The sequence below is a fragment of the Meriones unguiculatus genome, chromosome 1 (genome assembly GCF_030254825.1).
Source record: "Meriones unguiculatus strain TT.TT164.6M chromosome 1, Bangor_MerUng_6.1, whole genome shotgun sequence".
NCBI classification, from domain to species: domain Eukaryota; kingdom Metazoa; phylum Chordata; class Mammalia; order Rodentia; family Muridae; genus Meriones; species Meriones unguiculatus.
In genome coordinates, this window is record NC_083349.1 from 111,389,012 (window position 1) to 111,404,591 (window position 15,580).

The 15,580-nt window shown below is 50.1% G+C and overlaps 1 protein-coding gene across 6 annotated transcripts in view; it reads right to left on the bottom strand.

Annotated features, from left to right (window-relative positions):
• Positions 1 to 15,580, bottom strand: part of Klhl29 (kelch like family member 29) — a 294,873-nt gene that overhangs the window by 21,229 nt on the left and 258,064 nt on the right. For all 6 annotated transcript variants that reach the window (XM_021644969.2, XM_060365570.1, XM_060365561.1 and 3 more), the window contains one exon: positions 2,305 to 2,443. In XM_021644969.2, coding sequence (XP_021500644.1) covers positions 2,305 to 2,443 — 139 coding nt within the window. The remainder of the gene's footprint in view (positions 1 to 2,304; positions 2,444 to 15,580) is intronic.

The window sequence follows — 15,580 nt, forward strand, 5'->3', positions numbered from 1 at the left end:
AAAGCCCTGAGACCCAGATTGTCCCTACTTCCTCAACCTCATAAGGGAACAGCCCCTGGCCTGGGCCACTTTATCTCCCTGAGGCTATTCCAAAGGCTTGAGGGTGGTCACTCATGTGACGGGGACTGAAACAACAGGATGACAACATCAGCTGCCCTCTGACAGTAAGGAATTTGGGGCCCTGTGGCACATAAAGATATCATCTTCCTGTGAAGATCTCGTTTCCCTCTTTCAAAAGCATTTATTTGCAGCCATCAGCGTGAATGGCAACATGTACGCTGAGGCAGGGACAGAGAAAGAAGATTCAAAATACCTACAAACAAACACAGCTTCAATTTCTCCCTTAATTCCTGAAGGTACTCCATGCATGCTCAAGGCCCCAAACCTCAGCCCTGACTCAGGCAGATTCATATACCTGTCTACCTACCATGAGGGAACTTGAGTGCCCTTTAGGTCCTGAAAGCAAGGCATGCTGTGTGCTCTCCTGGCCATCCTGCCCAGCTATCCCCTGACACTGGAGTGTTTACCAGCTCTCTTTCCTCTTATGACCCTGACATCTTCTTCTCATGTTTTGGTGTTCATACTTGTAGGACCCAGGTCTCCTGGCTCCCAGGGGGAGGGGGGCTCTCTCTCCCAGCAACTTGGATGGAATGCCCATCCTTTCCCAACAGGGCTACTGAAGTAGGTGGGTACCCCCCCCCCTCACCTCCCAGCAAGCTCAGAAGGCCACTGGGGAGGCAGGACCTGCTTACAACTGCACCTGAAGAGGCAACCTGGTCCTGTGTCTGGTCCATATATGTTTTTCCCTACTCTCCTTATCTGGAAGGGTCTTCCTCCTTCTCTCCCTGTTCAATAAGGTTCCCACCTATCAGGGTCCTCCTCCCTGTTGTGTGGTGGAGTCTGGCTTTGACTTGTCTTCAAAGGCTTCTAGTCCAGGGCTGGACCACTGCTCTACATTAACCTCATGCTCTGTAACCCATCCGGATCAGGGCTCAAGGTCCCAGATTATTTGCTGTGTGCCTATAGCCAGGTGCTAGCCACTGCTTCCCAGAATTTCCTAAAATGAGCCTCTGTGCTGAAAAGGTCACTGGACATGCCTCTTCCCCCAGACTTATGCCTCTAATCCTTGACCTCAGACACAGAGAACCTAAGCATAGGGACAGGAGACGGAGTTGTCCAGGAAATGGGATGTCACAAAGAGCCTGCCCCTCCTGTGTGGCCCAGGGCCAGTGAGGCTGAGTGGGCCCTCACACACAGCCGGCGGCCTGGCTCTATGCCAAAGGACACAAGGGATAGGAAAGGAGATGCCAGCCAGTGTGCCATCCTGAAACAAAACACAGTCGCTCTGGGGTTAGTTGGCAAGTCCAAACACAGCATTGGGAAGCAAGCAGAGGTCCTGTCCTCTCACTCTGAGCTCTGTCCAGGCTCAGCGTCCTCCCCGGAGAGGCTGCAAGGCAAAATGAGCAGCGGCATTAATCTGCTGATGGGTGAGAGAAATGTGAGCGTTACCCTGGGCTGGCCCCTCGGCTGCTCTCCCTCCCTAAGGAACTAGGAGGTGGCCCTGACATCTTTGCAAGGGTAGGAAAGAGCCCCAAACAATTCTTTTCTTAAATCAGCAAAATGGAAAAACAGATACTCAGGCACCATTGACGTTGATCCAGGTAGGAATGGCCGGTGGTGCCAGCGTGGGCTGAGGGGAAGTGAGGGCTGAGAGACCGTGTTTAGGACACAAATGGTCTGCACTCAGTGCCCAGTGTTCAAGCATGACGCTTGGCTTATACACTCTTCCCCCGAGATTCAGGCTGGGGAGGAACAGTCTCTGGGGTGCCTGGTGTCCCTCAGAGGGGATGGCCTGCTCTGTATGCTTTCCTGGCATTAGGCTCACCATCAACAACAGAGATGGTGGATCTGGGGACCCTGAGGGATGGAGCAGTGTGTAATGGTCCCTTAAAATGGAGTCTACAGTCCTCTTAGTCTCAGGGAGGGCTTGTGATGTGCCAAGAACATGTGGTTTGAGGGGGTGTGTGTGCGGCCTACTGTGGGCTAGCCCCTAGTGGCCAGTGAGGCAGTTGTGTGGGAGCAAGGGCAGTGGCTGCTCTGAGGCTGTGTGTGTGTGTGTGTGTGTGTCTGTGTGTGTGTGTGTGTGTGTGTGTGTGTGGGCACTGGGGAGGGGGAGGAGAGATGGCTACTGGCTCTGTGACAGGGAGTCACACTTCAGGAACCTGCAAGAGAGGGGAGGAGAAAAGCGACACAAAAGCGTCCTACGAAGGAACAGACCCGACCACAGCTGGAAGGAAGGCAAACCTTTGAATCAGGTCCTTGAAATACAAGCTGCAGGAAGCTAGAACATTTTGGTGGACTTCAAACTCTCTGCCTTCAACAACAATTTTCAGGTCTGTAAACGCTTTCGCTCTGCGTTGCTGGTTCAATTCCTTCAACATTTCTGCAGAATAGAGAAGACAGACAGGGCCAGGTTCCCATTAAGAGGTTTTTATTTTTTATTTTTAATTAATTTTTTTTTTTCAAGAAGTAGAGAAATAGAAAATACTTGATATTCTTTCTTGGCAAAGCTGGCTGAACACTGACAGTCAAAAGAGGCCACAAACAATGTGTCAACAAGCAGCCACTGGGAGGGGCTACATAACCAAGGGAGTAACAACTTAAGAAAAGCAAAAACAAAACAAAATAAAACAAAAAAAAAAAAAAAACAAAAAACAAAAACAAACCAAAACCCAAATGTGATTTTAAAAAAACAAACAAACCCAGATACTGAAAGATCAGGGAGCAGGGTGGGGAATTAAGAATTCCCCACAAATTAGAAACAAAAAATACATTACCACAAACAGCTACAAAAAAAAAAATCTATCTTAGAACCATGGAATAAGTTCTCCAAATGCCAATGGTGCCGATGTACCAAGTAAAGCATGGCATTGTGATGCAAGATGGGCGGGACATGGTTCAGAAGAACAAAACCCACAAACCCTGCAGAAACAGCATCCCCTCTGTTAGACACTCAAGCCATGGTATGGAACAAGTTTCCTGGGAAGGGAAGCCGGAGAACAGAAGGCCCAAGGAGGGTTTGGCAAGTGCCTCCTTCCATCTCACACTTTCAGGGACGTCTGGGGTAAGCAAGCAAGCAAGGGGTAAGGTGGGTTGGGTGGGGGTGTTTCTCTGCATCAGCCTCATTTTCTAGGCTAGCCTTCCAGGATGCCCAGCCTTGCCAAATGCCTGTGCATTTGACCACGGGAAGCTGGTTTGCAGACTCTGCAGGTCTTAGGAAGTGGCTTGGGGATGGAATGGTGTTATTTCTTGCCCCAATGTGTACCTACCTTCGCCCGGAGTCTTGGCCACCGGGGCTGGCACAGACAGAATCCAGGCCTGTGGGCTCCAGACCTAGGGACGTCAACATCTTCTCCCAGACCCAACCCAAGGGCTAGAAGGGAGGAGGAGAGAGGGGCCTACCAGCTAGCCCATTCAATTAAGGTATCTTTTTCCCTTTGCTGAAGTTATGGCTTTAGGATGAGCATCATTCCTCCCTGGCCCCACCACATCTGGCTACATTCAGGACTCCTCATCCTTTGCATGTAGTAGTTGGACATCACAGAGCCCTAGATCCTTGTGTCAGGCTGTCCTAGACTGTCATTAGACAGTTAAAGGGGACAATGACAGGAAGGTTCCCTTACCATCACCCTAAGTCCTCCAGGTCTCTGTTGAGTGAAGCTGGTTTTCTAGAATACACTCTGGTCTTCCCTACTTCAGTACCAGTTGAGTGCTGAGAATACCCTAAGCCCTACTTCTTATTCAGGATTTGTCACAAGGTAGTTAGATGGCCTTGGGTGAGTTACCTCAACCTGTGGCAGGTCCTCCATGCCTCTCCGAGCCTCTCCATTGATACCTGTCAACAGGGAGCTGAGGTTCCTATTTCTGTTTGCAGAGACCAGTGGGGTCACATGATCTAGTCCAGCTCAGGGATGACAATAGGATTAGTGGGCCTTGACAGTCCTGCAGGCCGTCCTTCACAGGTATACCCTGGGCTCGAGCTCTGCTGAAGACAGAGGATACGGATCCTAGAAAACATGCTGCATGTGGGCACCGAGGTGGTGGAAGTGTCCCCTGAGCCACGGGTTACGCTAAGCCATGGACCCGCCACCACATGTTAGGCTGACTTGGACTGTGGGAGAATGTCTGGAGGTGTGCGTGTGGAATACTCTGGCTGGGTCCTCCATCTTCAGCCGGGCACAGAGACAAGGCTGGTGAGCTGTGTGGCTGGGTTTAGGTGAGCAGAGAGCTGGAGAGCAACAGGAATGCCACAGGTGGCAGGTGAGACTACATCCTGAGAACCGTGCCAAGGAGCTTGAGCTTAATCCTGTGGTGAATTAAGCTCAAGGGAATCCCAGCGAGCCTGCTTGTTGAAAGTTAACGGTGTAGCATATGGTCAGCACCTACTGTGCCCAATGTCACTGAAGCAGATTCAAACTGCTGTTGGTGGTGGACCTCTTCTATGATCTCACTGAAAGATGAAGAGGCTTAATGGAGACTGCAGAGCAAAGAAAGCATTTAGGCCTCAGCTGCTTTGAGATGGGAGGGGGAAAGGAACATCTGAGAAAGGGGGGGTGGGGAGAGTTTGACTTAGGCTGAGCCTGGAGAGAAAGAGGCGGTAAGGCACGAGCGGTAGAGAGAGGCCCAGGATGGAGACCAACGGACAGGGCTCGGGGAGGTTGGCAGGGCACATGTGAAGGTGCCTTGGATGCCCACAGAGCCTGCAGCTGAGTGAACCTGGTGGGTTACATCATTTATGAGTAAAGAGGGGGGTAGAGATAATGGTGGGAGAGAAGTCCAGGTGGAGATTCTAAACTCTTAGAGCATTAAAATATTTTTAAAATGTAAAAGGTGTGTGTGTGTGTGTGTGTGTGTGTGTGTGTACACATGAGTGCGGGTACTGGCAGAGACAGGAAGAGTGCATTAGTAGCTGGATCTACAGGCAGTGTGAGCCACCTGACAGGGTGCTGGGAACTGAACTCAGGTCCTCTGGAAGAGCGGTACGCATTGTCAGCTGTCTCTCTAGCTCCTGCATCCTAGTTCTCATTTCTGGACTTGTCACAGGGTGGTTAGTGGCCCTGGGTGAGTTACCCCAGCCCGTGGTGCCTCCAATTCATGTAGGACAAAATAGCCTTGTGGCTCTCTGATCATCATACTGTGTCAGAAAGCAGACCCCCAGTTGCTTGTAGGAGTCAGCTAGTGGTAGGGCCGGGCCAACACCCATTCTTGGACCTACTGTGCTCTGATGTTTCAGCGGTTTTCCCTACAGGCCAAGGTTCTGGCAAGGACTCTAACCACAGCCTTCATCCCAGCAGCAACACTGGCTGCACCAGGAATCCCAAGTCCAGGTCCAGATCTGACAAGGTGCCTGGGATTCGGGTATCACCTCTCTACACATGGGGGTTTCCCGCTCTCTGCAGCTCTACCTTTTCAGAAATCTGATTTCATAGTTGGGGACGATTATTCACTTCCAGAGGAAAATTTCCAATTTGTGAAAGTGCTCACCAGGGGATCCCTTTTCACGGCAGGCCCAGCGCATTCCAAGTATTGATCAGTTGGTATGTGCTTGCCACTGCCTGCGGCGTGCTGCCGGGGAGGGTGGGTACCACAGTCCGTACTTGTCAGAAGCACGCCCTGAACCCATAGGAGGAAGCCAGGACCTTCTGGCCTGGGGGGAAGATGCTTGCCTTCCTCACCCTTGTCTACGAGCAGAATAACCCTCCTGAATTTTTAAGGTGTCTCTTGGAAACAGTCCAAAAAGTAGGGCCTGGTATGGGAAGGGCTGCAGGATTTGGATGGAACCTGGACCAAGCCTGTGTTTCCATGGCTCCTGGCAGCACCTTGTACCTCTCGGATTCAGGCTGGACCAGAGACCCTTGGGCTCTCTCCAGGCAAAGACTCAGTGGTACCATATTAGTGAGGGTGCTGATAATCTGAGCCCACCTGGAGAGCCTCAGCTTTGGCCTCCATCCCTGCTGCCTGGCATCAGGCGTCTTTCCCTGGTCTTCTTGGCTTTGAGGGGAATACCCCACCCCCATGCTTATTGACTTGGCTGCTCTGTGCCTTGCTTCCCTTGCCCTCCACACACATTAGGGATTCCCCTCCCACTAAGACCACCTGGCAAGAAGCACAGGATCAGAGTGCTTCCCATTTCCAGCCTGCCTCCTTCCAATCCACTTCCGTACTGCAGCTCCCTACAGCATTTCAGCCATTGGCCCCTGGTTAAACCACGCCTTCAAGGGTGAGTAGAGGGAGTAGGGTGTCCTTGAGCCCCAGCTTCTCCTCTACTTTCCTTTTCTTTCTAGTGAAATACCCCTGTGCCCTAGATAGCACTCTGCTTCCAAACATGCTCCCTTCTGCCCAAGTCTTTCTCCCTTATTCTTCATCTGGTTGATCACCATTGGTTTTCCATGGCAGTCCTGATGTCATCTGGTTCCAGGCTTCCTTGCCACTTTCTCCCTATAGCCCCTGCCCTCTGCCTCTCCATTCATGCTTTTCTCAGCATCCTGAGCTGCCTTTATTTTTTCACAACATACTATGCCTTGTAATTATTTATTTACACATCTGCCTCCTGCACCAGACTGTGTTGTATTTACATTTTTTACCTGCAACACTCAGCTCAGGGCCTGACACGTGTTTAACCCACACAGTAAGTTGCAAAAGTTCTGTGCTCTAAAGAGGTCATTTTCCACCCTTTGAATTGTGGCTGGTCTTAAGGAATGCAGCAGAGAGCATCTTATGTAGGTGTCAACCACAGCCTCAAGGAGACCTGCTTGCCTTTGCTACCTCTGGAGAACCTCACCACCATCTCCACACAAATAAACTGGGGCTAGCCTAATGGAAGATGAGAGATGGCATGGAGCAGAGATGAGCCATTCCAGAATGTCATGTAGAGTAGCCAGACTCTGCCAGGATCAGCCTGACCTAATCCTCAAATTGCTTAACCAGAACCACTGTCTAGGTGAGTGAGTTACCTTTTAAGCCAGTATGTTTGAGAATTGCTGGTTAGCCTAGCCTCTTGATTCAGAAGGCAGGAATAAGTGACAGAGTCATGAACTCAGGGGACTTGCCTCTGTCAGTTTTCCCTTTGTTAGCTTTGGTATATGGCTAATTTAAAAAAAAAAAAGTGCAAACATTCCACTGTGCCCATCTCTTAAGTGTACAGTTTAGTGGTGTCAAGCACACATACACTGCTTTACAACTTATTGCTGGAATCTTTCCCAACTGGAACTGTATATCCCCCAGCCCCTGCTCAACATTATACATCGGTCACCATGAGTTTGACTCCCCTGGAGATGCCGTGTATGTGAAACCACAAACACTTGTCCTCCTGGGATTGGCTTATTTTACTTGCATGCCTTCAAGGTTTGTCTACGCTGTGCCGTGTGTAAGGATTTCCTCCTGACTCAGAGCTGATGGTAAGCACATCCCGCTTTACATCCCATTCACCTGTGAGTGGACGCTTTTTGGCTTTGCTGACTGATGCTCTTCCAAGCCTGATGATCTTCTACCCCAGCTATGGCTATCTCTAGCCACCCCAATCTTCAGCTCCATTGTACTTGGTTGGAATGAAATAAACCCCACAGACCCAGCTTCCAGGGCATGAGAGGGACCAGGTGATGCTAAGATGGGCTGCCTGGAGCTGCCTGCTTATTTAGAGGACAATGAGACTACAGACAGACCCAAGACTAGAGATGAAGCTGCGGCCAAATCTCTGCATATTTTTTACCAAATGACACAAGTTATTTGTCAGAGACTAATGGGCTCATTCCAGCTTGTCTAGAAGGGCTATCTGACATGGTAATAAAGAGAAAGGGGTGTCAAATATTAAAAGGCAAAGAATTCCAGTGGCTCTGCAGCAGAGAAGCCCATTAAATCAGAGCCCCGAGAAAGGTTGTGTAGCCAGATGATTTTTTTTTTCAGGGCTCAAGCAGGAACCCAGCTAGGTGATAAATGTTCCTGGCCCCGTTGGTATTTATGACACATGTATGATAAAGGACCTGAAAACATTATAAACTCAGAGCAGTTGGGAAATACACCGAGAAAGCCCAGGGAAGACTGTGTCACGCATACCCAGAGGGCAATTCATCTGGGAGCAGGGCAGCTGCATGTGCGCTGACACCATGGGGACAAATGAGAGCGTGCACAAGCAGCCTCCTCAGTGGATGCTTTGTACAGCCATGCCAGCCACGAAGTGCTAGGAGCCAGCTCTCCTTTCAGCTCTGAAGTCTTCACAAAATGAAGAGAAGCATCTCCCCTCTTTCCCTGGATGGATGCCCTTATCCCAACGCCCAAGGTTTGCCCAGGAGTTGGCAGTTTGGGCCTGGGGAGAGAATGACTGGGAAAACTTGATGTTATCATTGAGTCACACAGTCTTCTGCTACCATGAGGCCCTTTCCTTCTCTGGGGGTGGGGGTGGTCCGGGATGGGCCCTTACTGTTAAACTCCTCTCTGTGGACTCATACAGCCTTCCAGGGTCTGCTCTTACTTTTAGTAACAGCTTCATCATCCCGACATGTTCCCACCCTCTGAGTTTATGCCCCACACTTCCTGCTCTTTTGACCAAGTCATTTATTATACTTAGGGTCTCCCAAGGTCCCGTGAGCCTCAGCTTTATGCAGCCTCCTCTAGGGATTCTCACAGAGTCCCCTCAGTCACACCAAGCTTTGCCATCTCCTGTGGTCCCATGAGACTTTGTTGGTGCCTCAGTATCAGGTAGAGATTGTTGGCTGCCTGCCTCTGTCCAGAGGACTCCATTATCTACCTGTCTCCTCTCTAGGCTGTGATCTTAATGGATTATCTCTGTATACACACACACACACACACACCAACCACCCCCCCAAAAAAAACCCACAACAACCCTTTCTCTTGTGATAGGAATCCAGGTGGGCTACAGAAGACACGGGAAAGTGTGGGAAGCTGTCAGAATGTCCTTAAATGTGATTCAGCTGAACTGGTAGGAATGCATAGAAGCAGATGGCCAGGTTGTAGAAGCAAAGTACCCTCTAAGCCTAGGAGATATCAGTGCTAACAACACAGCATCAGTAGCTCCACGGTTTGGTTGAAGTTTCATTGCCAAAGCACTGCCCCATTCACGACTTAGGTCTTTGGGAAGAGACTGAATTGTTCTCTTCAGTTCCAGTTGTTGAACCCCAAATGACCTTTGTAGGAAGGACCAACTACCTTGGCTGACGTGCACTGGCTAGAGAGGAGCCATCCTTTTAACACTTCAGGTTCTAGCAGTCTAGATGCTAAGGTTTACCCAAGTGTAATCCAATAACCAGTTCCACGCATCAACATATCATGCCGGGAGGGATCAGGGTGGGAGTTCTTCCTTTGAGAGGGACTTAGGGGAGGGCACGCATAGAGTGTTGACTCACTTTTCTGTTGCTATGATAGAATACTCCTGCCAACAGCTTTTCTGAGGGGATATTAATGCATCATGTTGGAGAAGGCATGGTGGTAGGAGTGTGACGAAAAGATGGCAGACAGGGAGCAGACTGGTCACATTTCATCCTCACAGGAAGCAGAGAGCGAGACAGAACAGGAAGTGTGGCCAGGCTATAGAGCATTAAAGACCATCTCCAGTGACAGACTTCCACCAGCAAAATTCTACCTCCTGAAGTTTCCCCATGCTATTCTCAAACCACACCACCCACTCTGGAGCACACGTTCAAACACACAAGCCTAGGGGAGACCTTTCTCATTCAAACGCCACAAATGTCATGACCCAGATCCAACCAAAGGAACCTGGCCAGATGGTGGTTCCCCCATAGGGTGGTGAGGTAGGACCTTGGCTGAGCAAGGAAGGCTCCTGGGTAACCCTTGAGGCTGCAATCAGAGGAAGTGCCTAGCTAGGTCAGCCTTCACTAAAGATGCCTTTTCTGTCTCCCTCCCTCCCTCCTTTCCTATCTTAGTTTTTTTAAGACAGGGATTTTCTGTGTAGCCCTAGCTGTCCTGGAACCCACTCTGTAGACCAGGCTGGTCTTGAAACCACAGATCTGCTGACCTCTGCCTCCTGAGTGCTGGGAGGCATGCACTACCACTGCCTGGCTTAAGATGCTTTCATTTGGCTCCTTTTTCTGCTTGGAGGCTGATCAGGTGATACTCTGAGATGAGAGGAGGAAAACATCATGAGGGTTCTGTGTTGAGAAAGATCTGAAGGCAGCTAAAGTTTGGGAGAAGCTAGATGAGAAGTGAGGTCAAAAATAGGGATGTAAAGGAGTCTACAGAGGAGGGGTGGAACTCTGGGGTGACCCCTGGAGTGTGGAGAACTGCAGTGCAATGGGCTGAAAGGTGAGCAAATCAGGACCCTGGGAGGCTATGAGGGGACTGGAAACCTGCATGCAGAGTGTGGAAGGACCAAGTGGGAGACTGAGGCAGAGGGGCTAGTAGCAGCCAGAGGGCATTTAGGAAGCAGGGAGTCCCTGTAATCCTCACACGATCTAAGAATACAGCATGGTAGCAAAGGAGGGTGGTGTCTTGAAGGACATAGGCTCTAATGACAAAGGGAGGGTGAGGCTCAGATATGGTCCCAGTGAAATGGTGGTGGGGACCTCACCCTTGTGCTATCATAAGTGCTCTTGTCTTTATGAAACTATTTGGCCTGCAGTGTATTAACTCAGAGGTTATACTTCTTTCCCACTGGATAGTTCTTCATGGGGAGGGACTGGAGTTAAGAGGTTGTGACAGTTATTTGGGGCCAAGACAAAGAGCCAAGTTCAGAACCTTGGAGAGCTACACATACCCAGTACTGTAGGCAGAAAGTAGGTGGTTAGGAAGCAGCAGCCTGGGACAATCTAAGTCACCCAGGGCTGTGGAAGAGACTGGGGGACTCACACCTCCATCAGGGGCCGGCTGAGACCCTGAGTCCCAGGAACTTGCGGTGGTCTAAGTACCCTGTGGTATATTCCTGTGTGCTAGAGGTAGTGGGTGTGTGGCAGGGGCGTGTGTGAATGAATGCACATGCCCTGGGGCAGTGCAAGGAATACACTGGCATAACTATGCTAACAGGGACAGGCACTGAGCAGGGGAGGAGACAGCTGGTTCTGCCTAAGGGACCCAGGGGGGCAGCATGGGGGTGTGTGTGTGTGCTTGTCTAGGGAAGTCTCATAGGGAAGCAAAGCAGAAGCACCTGAGGTGGCTGAGGTGCAAGCTGAGAAGGCTCCAAGGTTTGGAAGGGGCCATGAGACACTGAGCTCATTGGTGACTTCTGTGTGTAGGTGACCCAGGGCAGGGAGGGAGTGAAGGTGTAATTGCTGCTTATGTCAGATGGAAAATTAAGCGTACACGAGGTGGACGAAGCTAAAGCTGAGTGCTACAGCCTTTGCTTAGCATACACACGCTGATGCTTAGATCTGAACTGACTCATTGTGGCCAGAGGTGCATTCATGGGGCCTGCACTCATGGGCGAGGTCCTGGAGTTTCTATCATGAAAATGTCCGTTTATGCCACTGTGGTGTCCCCAAAGGGCTGGCACTATGGTTGATCTGGCTCTGTGGCCTCCATTTTTGCTCTAATCCCCAGCTCAACTCCTGAGCTCCAGCCAATGCCTTCCCTGTGATTTTGTCAGAGCTGGATTCTGTGGCTGGCATCCCAGGCTCCTGACTGCAGACATGCCAGTCATTAATGCTACTTACAGCAGGGTCTATGGATGCTGGAAGAACACAGGTATGCAAATGGATGTGCGCAGTTACAGGGGATGGGAGGCTTAGGCTGGCCTTCAAAGTGGAACTTATTATGGGTAGAAGAGAGGAGACTTTCTTGGTGACCTGCATGTGCAAAGGCCCAGGGCCATGTTTTACTGTATTCCAAGTATGGACAGTTGGCAAAGGGGGCAGTAAGAAATGTGGCTAATGGTGCAGGTTAACATCCACAGGAAAGATGAAATAAGCTGTGTTAAGGAATCTATAAATCTTTAAATTTTAAATGCGTGTATGTGTGTGTATGTATACATACATATATGAGTGTAGGTGCCTAATGAGTCCAAAGAGTGTGCCAGATCTTCTGCAGCTGGAGGTACAGGTGGTTGTGAACCACCAAACTTTTGGGTGCTGGGAACTGAACTCGGGTCCTCTGCAAGAGCAACAAACACTCTTAACCATTAAGCTATTTTTACAGCCCCAAGAACCCATAGATCTGAAGCTTAGAGATGGAATTAAGAAAAGTTACATAGATGGCCTTGGGCACAGATATTTGGGGTACATGTCTGGAAGATGGAGCACCTTCCAGTAGTGGCTGCTGCCAGCAACACAAGAGAGCTGTAAGGAAGAGGCCTCTTGGGGAAGCAGAGTCAGAGGGCTTCCAGATTTGGTATAGAGTTTGGCCCCAGGGGGTTGAGGAGGCCATTACTGTCTCCTTCTCTGTCAAGTATAAACGTCTGTTTCCAAAGCACAGTGGGGAGTTGGCACAGCCACCACATCCTCCAGGACAGACAGCCCCAGGGTGGAGACAATGGGCTTCTGACTCAGAGCTGAAAGCAGGCCATCATGCTTCCTCATCACTGGTCCCTCTGCCAGGGCACAGTGGCTAGTCAGAAACCCCGAGTGAGAGCTCTGCTTCCTGCTTCATGTCCCTGAGCTCCTCAGTCATTGTTAAAAAACACATCCTGGCCCCCTTTCTAACCCAAGGCGTCAGCCCCCTCACCTGCCTGACTCCTGGCTTCTGACATGGCAGTATGTGGGGTACTGAGAAGGGATCTGCTCATGATGCAGACCTCAAGGTAGGTTGGGAATAGAAGAATGGCAAAGAGCTGGATAGGAAAACAGTATCCTTATCTAAGGTACAAAGAGTCCAACAAGCAGGAACCCAGCCTCAGAGTTTAAATTCTCATGCTGTGTTATTTTGTTAGATTCATTTTGGGGGGAACTAGATCTTCAAAGACCTGGTCAGTTGGGTTTGGGAAAGATAGTCACCTATTCCAGTAACAGGAGAGCTCAGAGATGGGGCGGGGGCAGGTAGAGGAGAGACAGAAGGAAAAGGGAATCCTTCCACGGCTCTCTTCCGTCTGCTTTAGTCCAACTCATTATTTGCAAAGCATTCTGACAACCACCATCCCAGCAAATAAATCAATAGTTTTAAAGGATTTGCAAGAATTATTGAACTGGAGCAGGGAGTACAATCAGTTCAAGTACCCAAATAAACAGGGAAATGAAACAGAAACCCTGGATGCCAGGGGCTAATGGCAACTCCAGATGCTGTGGAGGGGGAACTCACAGCAGCCCCGAAAACTGGGGTTAGGAGGTGGGAGGGGGAGAGTGTGTGTGCGCTTGTGTGTGGTGGAGGCACAAGGACCTTTTCCTGCCCATCGCTGTCCTCCACAGTCTCCCAGGGGACTGTCTATCCCTGGTTCTCCATCCGGGTCCACCTCCCTTTCCCTCTGTGTGCAGGTTAGGTCTGGGAACCATATCTACCTCTTGCCCTTTTGGGTCTTTTGTATCATACAAGTCATGTCCATTGTCATCTGAGGAAAATTAGGGGATCCTAACAGGCATAAAGAAGAAAGTGGGGCTGTGCCTCCAGTGGGTTAGGCCCTGTAGAGAGAGGAGGTCAGGCACTAGCCAATGGGACAGCACAGTGGCAGGTGATGACCCGGAGCTTCATCTGTCTGGGAACGGCTCTCAACTCACATCTGGTGTGCCAGCTCACCCAGCCCACCCATCATACCCACCCAGCTACAGCCCACAGTGTGTGTGTGTGTGTGTGTGTTTAAATCAGGTAATGAGGTACCTGGGGTTGGAAGGATCAACCAGGGGCTATATTGACACTCCCTCACTCTCCCAGATTTGGCTGTGACTTTCCCCAATGTCCTCTATCAGTCCCTTCTTCCATCCACTTCTGTCTTTTGGGCAATCGCTGGTGGATTAAAAAAAAAATGCTGACTCTCACTCTGTATCTGTAACCACTGATCTCCAAAGCCACTCTGGACAAAGCTACAGACGCTGTGCTCCAAGTGACAACCTACAGTTAAAGACCTCAAGCACAAGCAGGGAGGCCTATTTGGTTACACAGCCTATGCTTTTGGACCCTCTGGATCAATTTCTTTAGCCTGGTACTGTTTCCTGTTCTATCAGCCAAGTATAGGATTTAATCATAGCTCTTTCTGCCCAGGTCATCTAGCTTGGCTGTTGGCTTTTCCTGGGAAGCTGAACTTACCAAAGTCTATACTAAATTCACAGACCTACATTTTACAAATGCACGGGGTATAGTTACTCAATAGTTGGCACCCTGTGTCAGTGGGCCTGGGCTTGTACACATGCCTAGGAGCGATGCCTCTCTTTAGGGTAGGCTAGGCGAATAGTAGCCACATTGGACCCTGGCCGTTGGGCCTCAGCTAGCTGAGGGTGGGCAGAGTGGGCATGTAGTAAAGGGAACCACCCCTACCCAGACCCAAACGCTGGAAAGACAAGTCAGGGTGCAGACAGCAACAGGTCACATAGTGCTTGCAGAGCATCACTGCGAGGGGGGCCCATGGGAGGAGGAGACACAGAAGTGGTCCATGACACGGGGAGTGGAGGAGGCAGATAGTGCTCGCACAAACATGGCACAAGATGGACCTGGGCATCAGATTTACCCGGAAACTTAAAAAACGACTGATGCTGGGTGTGGTGGTCCACGCCTTTAACCCCAGAACACGGGAGGTGGAGGCAGGAGCATCTCTGTGAGTTTGAGACCAGCCTAGTCTACATAGCAAGTTCCAGGTCAGCTAGGACTACATAGAAACCTTGCGTCAAGAGAGAAAGAGCCCAGGCTCTACCCTCTGTAGGTTCTGAGTGAACTTAGGCACTCTAATTTCTTACAAAATATTCTTTAGAACGAGCGTGGGTGTGTGTGCATGTGTGAAGGCCCAAGGTCCATTGATACCCAGTGTCTTACTTGATTGCTCTCTACCTTATATATTGAATGAGACCCCCCTCCCCCAAACCCAGAGCTCAGCATTTGGCTAGTTTGGCTAGCCAGCCTGCTTAGAGGAGTCCCTGTCTCCATCTCCCTTACTCGGGGATCATTGGAGGGGTGCTATGCCCATCTGGACTTTTATGTGAGTCCTGTGGATATGAACTCTGGTCCTCAGGTTTGCAAGGCAAGTGCATTACCCCCTCACCATTTCCCCAGCCCCAGCACAGGCTTCCTAAGAGCTCTCAGGAGATTCCATTGTACAATGAAAGCAGAACCTCCGGTTTCATGGCCATGAACTGCTGTTGGTTTTGCCTTTTTATTTTTACTCCTCAAGTGTCCAGATCGGCTCTCAGAGTGCAAAGACATTTACTGAAAAAAATAAAATAAAATTAAGGAATGACAGCTCGACAGCTCCAAGAGCCAGCAATTCATGCAAATGAATGCAAATAAACACACACTTTCATACATATGTTTATGCAAATATTCTTGTGGTCCTGCAAATCACTCACTTGCCTGCAAGCAGCCACCTACCATTTCTTGGTGAGAACCCCAGGCAGGGGGCCTGGGTTAATGACAAGTAGTATCATAACCTCCCGGGATGACATATCTATTAGCAATCTTACCTCATAAGTCCTAGAGAACGGCA